General features: G+C 41.5%; 2 protein-coding genes across 2 annotated transcripts in view; one reads left to right on the top strand and one right to left on the bottom strand.

The window, feature by feature from the left end:
- Positions 1–7,716, bottom strand: part of PHKB (phosphorylase kinase regulatory subunit beta) — a 217,961-nt gene extending 210,245 nt beyond the window's left edge. Inside the window, exon 1 of the mRNA XM_065898359.1 lies at positions 7,650–7,716. Within this exon, the coding sequence (XP_065754431.1) occupies positions 7,650–7,716 (67 nt within the window). The remainder of the gene's footprint in view (positions 1–7,649) is intronic.
- Positions 7,717–8,016: 300 nt separating this feature from the next.
- The window catches only part of ITFG1 (integrin alpha FG-GAP repeat containing 1), a 241,383-nt gene continuing 235,435 nt past the window's right edge, over positions 8,017–13,964 (top strand). The window contains exons 1-2 of the mRNA XM_065898764.1: positions 8,017–8,233; positions 9,927–9,999. Of these exons, the coding sequence (XP_065754836.1) occupies positions 8,026–8,233; positions 9,927–9,999 (281 nt within the window). The 5' untranslated portion in view covers positions 8,017–8,025. The remainder of the gene's footprint in view (positions 8,234–9,926; positions 10,000–13,964) is intronic.

Raw genomic sequence — 13,964 nt, 5'->3', positions numbered from 1 at the left:
CTTTAGTTCTTCTAGGTCCTTGTTAGATGTTTCTTGCATTTTCTCTATTCTATTTCCAAGATTTTGGATCATCTTTACTATCATTATTCTGAATTCTTTTTCAGGTAACTGTCTATTTCCTCTTCATTTGTTTGGTCTGATGGGTTTTTACCTTCATTTGCTGTGTGTTTTTCTGTCTTTTCATTTTGCTTATCTTACTGTGTTTGGTGTCTCCTTTTTGCAGGCTGCAGGTTCATAGTTCCCGTTGTTTTTGGTGTGTGTCCCCAGTGGCTAAGGTTGTTTCAGTGGGTTGTGTAGGTTTCATGGTGGAGGGTACTAGTGCCTGTGTTCTGGTGGATGAGGCTGGATCTTGTCTTTCTGGTAGGCAGGTGCCCATCTGGTGGTGTGTTTTGGGGTGTCTGTGGCCTTATTATGAGTTTAGGCAGCCTCTGTGCTAATGGGTGGGGCTGTGTTCCTATCTTGCTATTTGTTTGGCATAGGGTGCCCAGCACTGTAGCTTGTTGGTCATTGAGTGAAGCTGGGTCTTGGTGTTGAGATGGAGATCTCTGGGAGATTTTCACTGTTTGATATTATGTGGCGCTCGGAGGTCTCTTGTGGACCAGTGTCCTGAAGGTGGCTCTCCCACCTCAGTGGCACAGCCCTGACACCTGGCTGGAGCACCAACAGCCTGTCCTAGAAACAGCTCTGAATTTAAGGAGAAAAAATAGAAAGAAAGAAAGAGGATAAAATAAAATAAAGTAAGATGAAATAAGATAAAGTTATTAAAATAAAAAGAAAATTGTTAAGAAAGAAAAATTTTTTATGTTAAAAAAAATAAAAACAGACGGACAGAATCCTAGGACAAATGGTGAAAGCAAAGCTATACAGACAAAATCTCACACAGAAGCATAAACATACACACTCACAAAAAGAGGAAAAGGGGATAAAATATTATATACTGCTCTCAATGTCCACCTCCTCAATTTGGTATGATTCATTGTCTATTCAGGTATTCCACAGATGCAGGGTACATCAAGTTGATTGTGGTGATTTAATCCACTGCTCCTGAGGCTGCTGGGAGAGATTTCCCCTTCTCTTCTTTGTTCGCACAGCTCCGGGCTTTCAGCTTTGTATGTGGATCTGCCTCTGCTGCAGGTTGCCTGAGGGCGTCTGTTCTTTGCTCAGACAGGACGGGGTTAAAGGAGCAGCTGATTCGGGGCCTCTGGCTCACTCAGGCCGGGGGGAGAGAGGGGTACGGATGCAGGGCAAGCCCGCAGCAGCAGAGGCCGGCGTGACGTTGCACCAGCCTGAGGCACGCCATGCATTCTCCCAGGGAAGTTGTCCCTGGATCATGGGACCCTGGCAGTGGCGGGCTGCACAGGCTCCCGGGAGAGGCAGTGTGGATAGTGACCTGTGCTTGCACACAGGCTTCTTAGTGGCTGCAGCAGCAGCCTTAGCGTCTCATGCCCATGCCTGGGGTCCGCGCTGATAGACGTGGCTCCAGCCCGTCTCTGGAGCTCCTTTAAGCAGTGCTCTTAATCCCCTCTCCTAGCGCACCAGGAAACAAAGAGGGAAGAAAGAGTCTCTTATCTCTTCGGCAGCTCCAGACTTTTCCCGGACTCCCTCCCAGCTAGCCATGGCGCACTAACCCCTTCAGGCTGTGTTCACGCCGCCAACCCCAGTTCTCTCCCTGCATCCGACAGAAGCCCGAGCCTCAGCTCCCAGCCCCCGCCCACCCCGGGGGATGAACAGAGAAGCCTCTCGGCCTGGTGAGTGCTGGTCGGCACTGATCCTCTGTGCAGGAATCTCTCCGCTTTGCCCTCTGCATCCCTGTTGCTGCACTTTCCTCCGTAGCTCTGAAGCTACCCCATCCGCCACTCACAGTCTCCGCCCACGCTGGGGCTTCTAGTGTGTGGAAACCTTTCCTCCTTCACAGCTCCCTCCCACTGGTGCAGGTCCCGTCCCTATTCTTTTGTCCCTTTTTTTTCTTTTGCCCTACCCTGGTACGTGGGGAGTTTCTTGCCTTTTGGGAGGTCTGAGGTCTTCTGCCACAATTTAGTGGGTGTTCTATAGGAGCAGTTCCACGTGTAGATGTATTTCTGATGTATTTGTGGGGAGGAAGGTGATCTCCGTGTCTTACTCTTCCACCATCTTCTCAAATCCCCTCATGACTAGTTTTCTTAATCAAATGGCTACCATGAGGGTAGATACCAAAATGAGGTAAAGAGAAAAGCAACTATGTCTGCTTTTGTAAAATCCTACTCTTAAATACATACCAGCAATATTGTAAAAGACAAACATTTTTTAGCAAAGATAAAGAATAAAATTTATTGGGCAGCTACTAAATATCAAGCGTTTTGCATATAACATCTTGTTTAATCCTCAGAATAATATGTTCAGGTAGGTTTTATTACTCCTACTTTTACAGAGAAGGAAACCAAGTCTCAAAGACGTAAAGTTACTTGCTCAAGATCAAACAAGTATTAAACAACAGAGCGAGGATGAGATTCAGGTATAGCTGAACACAAAATGTGTACGCTTTCCTTAGGCTCTTAAAGGGGGCCACAACACATAACAGTCCAGAAGCCTCAGGCCTATGGTCTCTTTAAGCCAAATGAACTTTATTAATTGGTTGACTACTAAATTAGGCTGAAACAAGGCTGCTACATAAGTGTCTAAAAAGAAGAGAGTGTCAGACATACAAAATAAAAAGTTGAGTTTTGCCCAGAATATACAATAAAACTTTACCAGCTATTGATATGCCTATCAAATCAAATAAATCAAATCAATCAAAAAACCTAAAAAGAAATAAATAAAGAAAAAAACTCAAGTCACATGCTGATAAACTCACTGAGATACTGATAAACTTACAGAGCCAAGATAGAGATAAGCCAATGATTCATTTTAAGGAATAATTTTAAAAATTATCTTATCATCTAAGAATAAAAGTAAAAATGCCATGACATTTTTTACCTCATCACAAAATGCCATAGCAATTACTACAAATAACTGAACTTGTAATGCCAACGTCATTGCTCTAGCTGATCAACTCTGTTAATCTAAAATATAACTGCAGTAGTCAAATGAGAAATGGAAGCCATCTAAGTTACTGGATGTTACACTCCTTCCCTAATAATTAGTTAATTCATTTTGGTTGTGGAATTTGCCTATAAATTCATTGGCCGGTAGGTTTTACCACAATGCTCTTTAAAGAAAAGCCTGGACATCCAGATCTCTTTTTTGGATTTAAGCAGTTAAAACAAAAGAAAGTATATTCAACCACAGCACATACTGACACATTAGCATTCAGAGCACAGCTCAGGCATACACGCACGGAAACGCAGGACACACTAAATTCAATAAAGAGTAGAAATAAAGAAAAACATAGCAGAAACAAATCCAAGAGGAATAAAGAGGGTTAAAATGCATAAAACAATCTGGGTATATTAGAAATTAATTTTCCAAAATTAAGATACTGGCTTTCACTTTTGGTAATGTTAAATAGTTTCTAGTCAAAGGTACCAAGGAAAAGCTCAGCTATAAACCCAGGACATTCTTTAAAGATTGTTAAATTAAATCACACCATTATACACTCTCCCACAATGATAACGCCCAAGGAACTACAATAGCAGAAAACAAATCGTTTCCAACATAAATGAAGTATTTCTACATTAGTAAATAAACTATAAATGCAAACCACTCTATTTAACAGATAATAGTTTTATTTCTTTATAGTTATCACTAAGTTTTGGTTAGATGAACCCCAAGTATCTATACTGAAAGTAATTTATAAGGAATCCATCTTTTAAATGGCTTATAACGATTAAGTTTGGTATTTTCCTGTTTAGTGTCTTGGTGCATTCTATTTTGATTTAATAATATGGTACTGGAAAAACTTCTTGTATATGGTTTTAAACACTCTATGTAATGTTAAGCACAGTTCTTAGGTTTTGAAATTTTCGGGACTATTGATGCATAAAAAAGCATACCTTTAGCATTCTATTTCCCAGTAACTGCTGAAGGACTTTGTCAGTGCTGAAAACCCATCAAGCCCTTATTAAGAAAGCCAAGATGAAAACGAGAGCCTGATGCTTAAAAGAAAGCACAGTTCAAAGATACATGTCCTCTTGTTCTCTTAGTTCAAAGATTAAATCAAAAATCAATTGGCAATGTTACATATAATATACTATTTTGTCATTTGGCAGATGACAACTAAAGACATGGATCATTATTGTTTCTTAAAGTATAAGCTTTGTTTTCTCCTGTTTGTGACTCTTCTGTAAGCTATTTCCTATTTCTTTTCTTCAAGATTTTTCCCCTCCATCTTGCCAAAACAGGGCTTGAAATACAAATGGAAATAAACGGTGGGGGAACCACCTCTGAAAGGCTATGGTGAAACCAAAAAGAAAGAAGTTTTCACTGTCACTGTTTTGATTGAGTCATCTCACAGTAATGAGTCCTGAGGCTTGAATATTCTGCTTAAGGCACACTAAAGACAAAGCAGCCTCTTGCCAAGAGGCTTCTCCCAGTGTTCACACACAAAACAGGCTTTATATGGCCCAAGGTGGGTCACAACCCACAGAAAAAAGCCGTATCTTTACGGCTTCAGTCTTCATTTCAGCTCTATGGCCACTTAACAAAGCCCTTCTCTTCCAGATACATTCAAAGGCCTGTGTTCCTAATGGGAATCCATATATGGTCTTTCCTGGATGCATGGACTTCTCCCAAATTGTTTTCAAGACCCAGGGCACTCAACTGGAGAGCAATTCCACAGCTTTCATCCAGCTTGCAAAGGGTCTCACCAACCTGACAGTCACTGCACCAACACCTCCTCCAGCCCTTACACCAGGAAGCCATGGGATGAAAGGCAAAGCACATGGCCTTGAAACATAATAGTCTCAGGACCTGGGGCAACTTGCTTCATCTCTGTGGGCTTCCCTTTCCTGTCTATGAAAATACATATAAAAATACCTACTTCACAAGGAGTTGATGAAGAGAAAATAATTGGGATGCTGACCAAATTTTTCTACTTTATAAGAGTTACTCTGTTATGCAAAAAGACAAAAATTATTGAAGAAGCTTTTTAACTACCCAGGTGATAATTAAGGCTCCCAGATACTGAGGAATTGTCCCTGGTCAAACAGAGCTAGTGTCAAGACAGGGGCTCCACTCTGCATTTCTCATGCTTCTCACACCACAGACTACATTCACCATACAGTGCAAACTTGAGCCCAACAATAACAGAAATGGTGCTCAGGCTTCGGCCCACCAAAGAGGAAATAAAACCAAAATAATATCATATGGTGACATCAACCTTCAGAAACAAAGGTATTTAAAATTACCAAGTGACCCTTTTGGGGTCTACACACTTACCAGACCTTAAGAAAGCTGGTGGAGAAGAGACGACTGCATCAGGTGAGCTGGCCATTTCAAATTGTTGACTCTAATCATAAGCATCGCAGGCTAAACTATAGCAATTTTCAAAACTGTTTAGTGAAGGTTAGAAGCAATCAGCATTAGATTAATTGAAAGCAGTGTGAGCAGTTATTAACATGATGCGGTGTGCAACAAAGGCAATAATTGAGGTTCATTATAATTTTATTTTCTCTTTTATGACTTGAAAATTTGATTTTCTTTGCTTTGATAAGCTATATTTGCTTATATGGATGAGGCAGGAAATATATAATGGCCACTTATTAAACATTACATAAGAGTAGCATCGAGTAGCTCTACTGAGCAGTGAAGTGATTATGCTACTATGTAACAATGCTCAGAACTTTGCAGTGGCATCTATATCATAGTCAGGTTAGTCCAAGTTTCAAACAAAACTCACTTTATATACTCCTCTAAAAGTAACAAACAGAATCAGGGCGATTACTTTTAATGACACAGGAAGTCAATGATTCATTAAAGAAAGTTTATAGTCTACACATCACAGCTATCAGAAGAATCTGAAACCTCAACTAATTTGGAGGGATGACTTCAAATGGCATCTCTTTTATTGCTATGATGTAAACATATAGGAACATCCCACATTTATACAATACACTCAACTACCTTGTACATGAAACTGGATTTAAGTGACTGCATTCAACAATAGTTAAATAAAATTTGATTTTTTTTTTCTCAGTAAAGAAAGAGAAGGTAGGTTTTCAAAGCTTACTGTTATGACACGCAGTTCAGAGGAAATTAAGACTGGAGAAGAAAATAAACCCTATACGTTTATTAGAGGAAAAGAGAAATGCTGTAAAAGTATATGTTGAGGGTGGAGCTCAGTTTCCTGTAAGAAAACTCCAGTTACTCTCTTTGACAGGAAATTATCAACTCAATAACCCTTTTTATAGCCCAGATAGACTCACTGTTAGTGGTCAACTCAATACTTCAGTATGACACAAAAAGTTTGAGGAAAAGTGTGAAACAGAAATAGACGTGACTATTCTAAGTAAATGTACTAACACTAAAATGTACTAAGGACTAGTTTTTGAAAAATTCTCTCAAATGGTAGTTTTGCTATAACCCTAAGTAAATAAGTGCACAACTATTTTTAAGGTTTTGAAAACAGAATGGAATAAGCAACAAAGATTGGGTGGATTTCTCCTGTACGATTTATGAAATTACTTTCTTCAAAAAAAAAAAAGACTGCTAAGAACTCTGTTGTCTGCACAACAACTAGAACTTCATGAGTGGGAAAAGCCAAAATATAATGGGGTAGTATTAGCTGAGGGGAAAAAAACAAAACCCTTAATACCAATGCAAATGCATAATTAGTCTTTCAATGTTATCAGATTATCGACTTTGACATTATCATCTCCCAACACTAATTTATATGGTAACAACAAGCCTTCAAAAGGGAAGATTCTTAGATGAAGACTTGTCATTCCACCATCTTTCCTGTTTATGGGAACACTTTTTAGCTCGAGATTACATCCAGCCAGACAGGAATAAGAGAAGTTTCAATCCTGGCTGTCAGATGAGTTATCAGCCACAAGTGCTAACTTCAAAATGTGACTCTGCAATTTGAACAAGTCAGCTCAGGACACTGTAACTACTATAAACTGCCTGCGCAGCGTCTTCTGACCTAGGTGGCCTCGGGTTTGGGAGCCACAACTGGGAACTAGGCGTCCTGGGGCCACTTGCCCAGGGAAGGGGCCCACTTCCTTCTGAGTCCTAACTATGCTCACCGTGACCCCCTTCGTGGCCTGAGGCCCGGTCTCCCTCAATTTCTGCCACATAGATAACTGGCTAAATCTCAGAACTTGTAATGTGAAAAGGAGATACGAAATAAGGCAACAAGCAGCCGCCAGTTTTCTAGGACCAGACCCTAGTCATATGTAAAAATGAGGGGAGGAATACAGACAGGGAGGGGACTCCCGGGAATGTGGCCACCGCCTGATTTCAAAGAAGACTCCAGAAGTCGGCACCACCACCTACTTTTCGAGAGGGAACACACACGAAATATAGTTGGGGAAGCAAAACGGAGCAAAGGTGGGACCACCACCTAATGGGGAAAGACATCAAGAGGAAGTCAGGGACCACCGTCTGCTTTCTAAGGGGAAACACGCGGGCACAGGTTCATTCCAGGACCCCCATCTGCCTCCTGCCCAAGGCTCTTGAGGGGGAGTACCCTCTACGGTGCGGGGGGAAAGGGGTGGCGCCCCAGCCAGCCAAACCTGAGCGCTTGATCCGGGCTCTTCGCTCCAAGACCTTCCAGCTCACTTCGGCCACGAGCCCCGCCATCGCGCTCGGGCCGCCGTCTTGGCCACCGCCCCCGGGGCCGCCTGTCAGCTCCTCCCGGCCGGCCCCGCCCCCCCGCGCGACACTGTCGGGAGGCGCACCGGCCGGAAGTGAGCGCGAGGGCGAGCTTCAACCTAGCTTCGCGGCCTCCCGAGCGTCAGTGGGGCAGCCCTACGGGAGAGTGAGACGGGGCCTGGACGCGGTCGTACGGGCGTCTGGGCTACGCTCTTTCTCTCTCGGCCGGCGGCACGGTGCTTTCCGGCTGCCGTCAAGCGCAGCAGTGGGCCGGCGGGCGGGGGCCGAGGGGCTGCCATGGCGGCGGCAGGCCGGCTGCTGGGCTCCTGGGTGTTGCTGGCGCCGCTGCTTGGGGGCCTCGCGCTGCTGGGAGTCGGGCCGGTCCCGGCGCGGGCACTGCACAACGTCACGGCCGAGCTCTTTGGGGCCGAGGCCTGGGGCACCCTGGCGGCCTTCGGAGACCTCAACTCTGACAAGCAGACGGACCTCTTCGTGCTGCGGGAAAGTCAGTGCTTGCCCGGCCCTCCCTCTGTTCGCGTGCCCCTCCCAGTGTTCCCCACACCCCTTGCCCGGATTCTCGGTCCTCCTGCATTTCCCGGCCCTTCTCTCCCAGCCCTCTCCCCCTTTATTTCCAGCATCCTTGCAGCTTGCCTTTTTTCCCCCATCTTTTCCAAACCCAGGTCCTGGCCTGACCACTCCACCGTTTGATCCACCCCCGAAAGCACTGGAAACACCCCGGTTTTTTGGTTTTTTTTCCTGAGACGACCGCGGCCGTCACTCACGCACTCCGCCCTTCTCATGGAATCACCTTGCAAAGTCCTTCCTGATTCCCAGTAGTCTTTGTAGCTTGCCTTTACGTTCCCTCCCAAGGTCCCTTCATTCCTGTCTGCTGTATTTCCTCCAGTCTCCCTTCCCCTTTGATGAACTGGAAAACGTGCGACTTGACAATTTCCTCTCGTAGAGGACTTCTCCCTCCCTCTTCAGTTACCTTGTTCACCCTCCCCTTCCTTTGTCAGGGTCCCAGCTTTCTTGGAAACTACTGTTCCTTCCCAAGGGCCTAAACACTCCACAATTCTCACAAGTATTTCACAGGCACTACTAATAAACCCAGTGTCTCCTTGGAAAAGGGTTCTCAAACTGCAGGGTTTTCTCCCTTCTGGGCTGCCCTAGTCTTTTGTGTGCAAAAGACTTCCTTGCTTTGGCCACCACCCTAGTCTTCCAAATCTCTGTTTTCTTTTCCAGCTTGAGGTTCTTGGGAGTTCTTGGCTTTATAAACATCACTAAACAAACTTTTTTTTGTAAATCTTGATGCTGACAATGGGCATTAGAGGGTCTTAGTATTCTCTAGTACCCACAAAGCAGGTACTGTTTAAGGTCAAGGCTGTGAAAGAAGAAAGTGAAGCACTCATAGAGTTTGACTGACAGGATCTTGGCCCAGATCTCTTGGAGTCCTTGTCAGGACTCCAGAGCCTCTTGTGGACATTTCTCCATCTTTGTATGACTCCATGTACTGCAAGAAGGGTGTATACTGCCTAACCTATAGGCACTCCACCCAAACTGGAGACAGAGATTCTCCCCTTTAAAGATGCCCTGTGTTTGACTAAACAGTTTCAAAAATCTGATCCAAATGAGTGCTCATTGAACTCCAGAAATGCATCAACCTGGGGGATGGTTCTGTAGGAGCCACAAGAGGGTAGTCTTGGAGGATTCAGCTTTTTCTGCTTAACTATGACATCATGTCCTAGTTACTAGTCAGATACCCACAGTAGGAGTTTCTGTGTCCTTGGTGTCATGCATCTGTGCAATGGACTAAACAGCCTTATAAGAGGCTGAGTTGTTAGGTTTGGGGAAGACAAGACTTAACACGTAGTATAGTTATAAAGCATATTCTTTATATGCTTCCTTTAAGTCAATCAGCCTGACTCCTGGCAGAAGCCATTGGCTTCAATTTGCCTTGACCAACTACATTTTTCCTTGTTCATCCTTCTAGTTTCCCTGCTGCTTTGAATATTGAATTTGTGATATACTGTTAGGAATGTCCATTCCATTAGTCTAATAGGACCAACCTTGAGAGGGCAGACGAACTGGAGTAAAATAAAAGTTTTCTTATTGAAAACAGTGCCCAGACAGCTTCTTGTAACCACTAATCGTATGTTTCACTGGGAATCATTTTTCTAATGTATACTCGCTTCTTTTAGGAAATGATTTAATCGTCTTTTTGGCAGACCAGAACGCACCCTATTTTAAACCCAAAGTAAAGGTATCCTTGAAGTAAGTACAAATGTATTTGTTTCTGTAAAACAGTCATTAGTGTAATAATAGATATGCAGTAACTAGTTGGATTGTCTTTGAAATCAGTTTTACTCTGAAGTGGTGTTGTGGTACAAAACCACTAGTTATGAGGTATGAAGCAAGTAATTTATTAGGAAAATTAGTGAGCATACCAAAGTTTAAAAATGATTTGCTTTAAAAAATAAATAAATAATTTTGAGTGGAACCGGGTCTGTTCCTACATAAACACCTTTCAGTCCCTTGCAATCTGATATGCTTTCTTGAATGTCTTGGGGATTGTCCCTCATCCTGAGTGGATTGTACCTCATCCTGAGTGTGCCTGTGAGAGCAGCTCAGTCACAGGCTCATCAGATCAACTTTGTCCTCGGTGGTCTGAGGGAGGAGTTTGCACTGGGGTCAATGAACTCTGTTCTAATTTTTCATTTATTGACTGATAGGTGGTGACTGCTAGGTGACTCAGGTTGATTTTGAGGAAATTAAAATCAAACTGAATTTTTTAAATGTTCAAATAATAGTTATATTTTTTTTATATGACTGGCATTGCATGAAGCACAGTGACCATCATCGATAGTGAGCCAACGCAGTTTTGAAACTATAAGAAGCAAGGATTGATCACTGTCTGGAGGAAGAGATGAGTCAGTGCAGGCTAAAGTGGCAGCTTCTAGAAAGTTATGGGACTTGTGCTTGACCTTAAGATAAGTAAAATTTAGGTGAGGGCTTTCAAGCTTCAGGACACAGCATTAACAAGAGATGGTAGTGAAAAACAGCAGGTTGTGAAGAGGAGGTGGAAAGATTTGCCTGACAGAAGTGGAGGGTATACTTTGGAAAGTTATGGACTAGGAAGATGAGATCAGGGCAGACTAGGAACCTTCATAAGTATCAGAAAGAATTGACCTCAATCCCGAGAAAAGTGGGGAATCATTACAGGTTCTTGTTTAAAGGAGAGGTGGTGAAAACGGTATTTTAAATTGATTGGATTTACTCGTTAACCATGTGCAGGATGAATTGGTATGTAGAAAGATCAGAGATTACTTGGAAACTGCAAAAAATTTAAGAAGTCCCCACATTGGGTAATGAGTGCTCAGATTCTACAATATTTAACTTAAACATATGTAAAAAAAAATTGGCCTTGAGTTAGAACATTGAGGCGTTGAGGGGAAAGTTATAGATGGATAAACAGATTATCCCTTTTGAGAAATGTTCCTTGATACTGGATGTCAGCATGCTTGGAGTGGGGAGGGAACAGAAGTTGATAAATATTACATCCAAGAAAGGAACTGCCTAGAAGTGGTTTTTCATGGAAGATTAAAAGTTAAGGAATTTGTGGGCTATTAAAGACTTGGGTTCCACTGAGTTTTTTAAAAATCCCAATTAATTTTTCTTTGATTAATGTAATGTTGTTTTATATACTTATAAAAGTTAGAAACTCTTGTATTTATTTAGTATAGTTTTGAAAAACTAACTGTCCTTTACTGTTTTCTTCCCCCTCTCCCCTGTTCCTCTCTCAAATGCAACCACTTTTAAAACTTTGAGCTGTTTCTTCTGATGTTTATTTCCATATTCTAAAATAAGTTTTTATACTGTAATTTCTTGAATTACCATCTTCATCTCTTGGATTTTTTGTTAGCATAGACAAAGATTTAGCATCTTTAAATTGGCTCCATCTCCGTATAGTTATATCGTATTTTAGCTTGGTCAGTAATCATTGTATAAATTCTGGCCATGTAGATTATGTGTACTTCAGAGCCAAGCAGTATACAGTATTTTATTTCTCTATGGTTTTTCCCTCCAAGAGTAAATGATTGTTTTTTAAAAAATAAATTGCACTGTTTTCTGTGTACCTATCCTTAATTTCTTTGCAGATGTTCCATCATACCTGCCATATACCTGTTGTGCTTTTTCTTTCTCCCATTGAGTCCTCTGCACTCCTCCCCAATCTGAATTCATTCTCTAGGCCTTCTGCAGAGTTACTGTTTGGAGACTTTCCCTTTGTCATTCTTTGTTTGATCCCTATCTCTTGGATCCTGTGCCATTTTGTTCTTTGCTTCTTCATTTATTTCACTGGAGTGTATCCTTCAAGAAATTCCTGAGAAAGGATGTCCCTCCATTTCCAAAACCTTTTTCTACTCACTCTTTGATTGGCCTATAGTCTTCTAGCTTCATCAGTTGCAGGTTTTAAATCCATTGCTATTCTTTTTCCTAATCCTTCAAATATGACTTATTTTTAATTTTTGAAGCTATTAGGGTCTCTTCTTTATCCCTTTTCTCTGAAATTTCATAATATGTCTTGGTGTAGACTTTTTCATTCATTATTCTAGCCTCCCTTCAAGCTAGAGCCTTCTATGCTTGGGACGTTTTTGAAATGTTCTTATGTTATTTCTCTGATTATTTTTTTTGTTTTCTCTTTCAGGAATTCCTACTAGTTGATTATTGGACTGCCTAACTCCATCCTTTATTTCTTTATTTCATTTGTGTTTTTGTCATTTTGTGTTTTTTCCCCATGGGAAGTTTTCTTAATTTTATCTTCGGCCTTCTATTGAATAGTTTTATGTTAGCTGTCATGTTTTCTTTTTATCTCCAAGAAGTTTTCTTTGTTCTCTTATTGTTCTTTTCTCTTAGCATGCTGTTCTTTTTTTTTTTAATGGATGTATTTTCTTATGTCTTCAAGTGTGGTTTTGAAGTTTTCTTTTGTTTCCTCTGTTATCTCTGTTTTTTTCAGATTCCTTATTAGTATTTGTTTTGGCTCTCTTTAATACTCATAGTTTTCTTTAAAAGGCAGGTAACTCTTTATTATACTATATCAAGAATAAGGTACTAAAGAGCTAATTGGAAACTCTGCGTAATGGGACTTACCTCCTGTCTCCTGCCCTGTGGATATGTTCCTGGCTGACTGGCATCCTAGGAATTTGGCAGAGTTGAGGGCAAGGGCCAAACTGTTCCTTTGTAGACTTTCCATTAACTCCCTGTTTTTAGCGTAAGGCCAATATCTTACCCTCTCCTTACATCTCTAATGCCTGAAAACTACTTGGTTGTTGGCATGCTGAGCAAGAAGGAGAAGGGACCATCACAGAAAAGGTGTTTTCAGCCTTACACCTTACTTTTGTCTTCTGCTATTTCAGATGACTCCAAATTCTGAGCCTTTCAGAGGTTCTTCAGGGCAAAAAGCTTCTTGAGCCTTTTCTCCAGGCACTTCAGCTTATACAGTTGACCATTGAATGACATGGGTCTGAACTGCATAGGTCCACTTACATACAGATTTTTTTTCACTAAATACATACTGCAGTACTACACTATTCCCAGTTGGTTGAATCTGTGAATGTAGAACCAAGGATGTGGAGGACCAAGTATAAAGTTATACCAGCTATGGATTTTCAACTGCAAGTGGTCAGTGCCTCTAACCCCACGTGTTCTTCAAGGGTCAACTGTAGTTTCCTTGCCCTGCTAAGGCAGATCCTTTCATGATCTCTTTGTCTTTGAGGGTTATGCTTTTTTTAAAAAAAAAAAATTCCATATCATTTTAGTAGGTTCTAAATGAAGAAGATTCTTCTTCATTCTTCTAGGTTCTTTAGAACCTAGAAGTAGGTTCTAAAGAAGAAGAGATAAATTCGTGTGTCAGTCTGTTATTTTGTAAAGTTCTAATTCCTATTTTTACAACCATAAAGAAGGGCAATTTTAGGAATAAAACCTGATCAGGTTAAGTTCCCATCTAGTCCTTTGTAATATATTACTGACTATTTCAAGGTACTTTTTGACCCCAAATCATTAATTTATTTGAACAAGTATTACTGCCAGGTATGTGCAGCATTTGTATGACTGCACATGCATACATACACAGGTACACATACAGAGGTATACACTTAGATGCAGCTTGCTACATAGTAGCACGTGCAGTTGCTATATCATCATTTTTAAAGACCAGTTATTTTTCATGGAATGGTTAAAGC

Source organism: Phocoena phocoena, chromosome 20 (genome assembly GCF_963924675.1).
Source record: "Phocoena phocoena chromosome 20, mPhoPho1.1, whole genome shotgun sequence".
Lineage (NCBI taxonomy): Eukaryota > Metazoa > Chordata > Mammalia > Artiodactyla > Phocoenidae > Phocoena > Phocoena phocoena.
The sequence above is the reverse complement of the archived record's forward strand: the minus strand, read 5'-3'. Positions and strand labels throughout refer to the sequence as shown.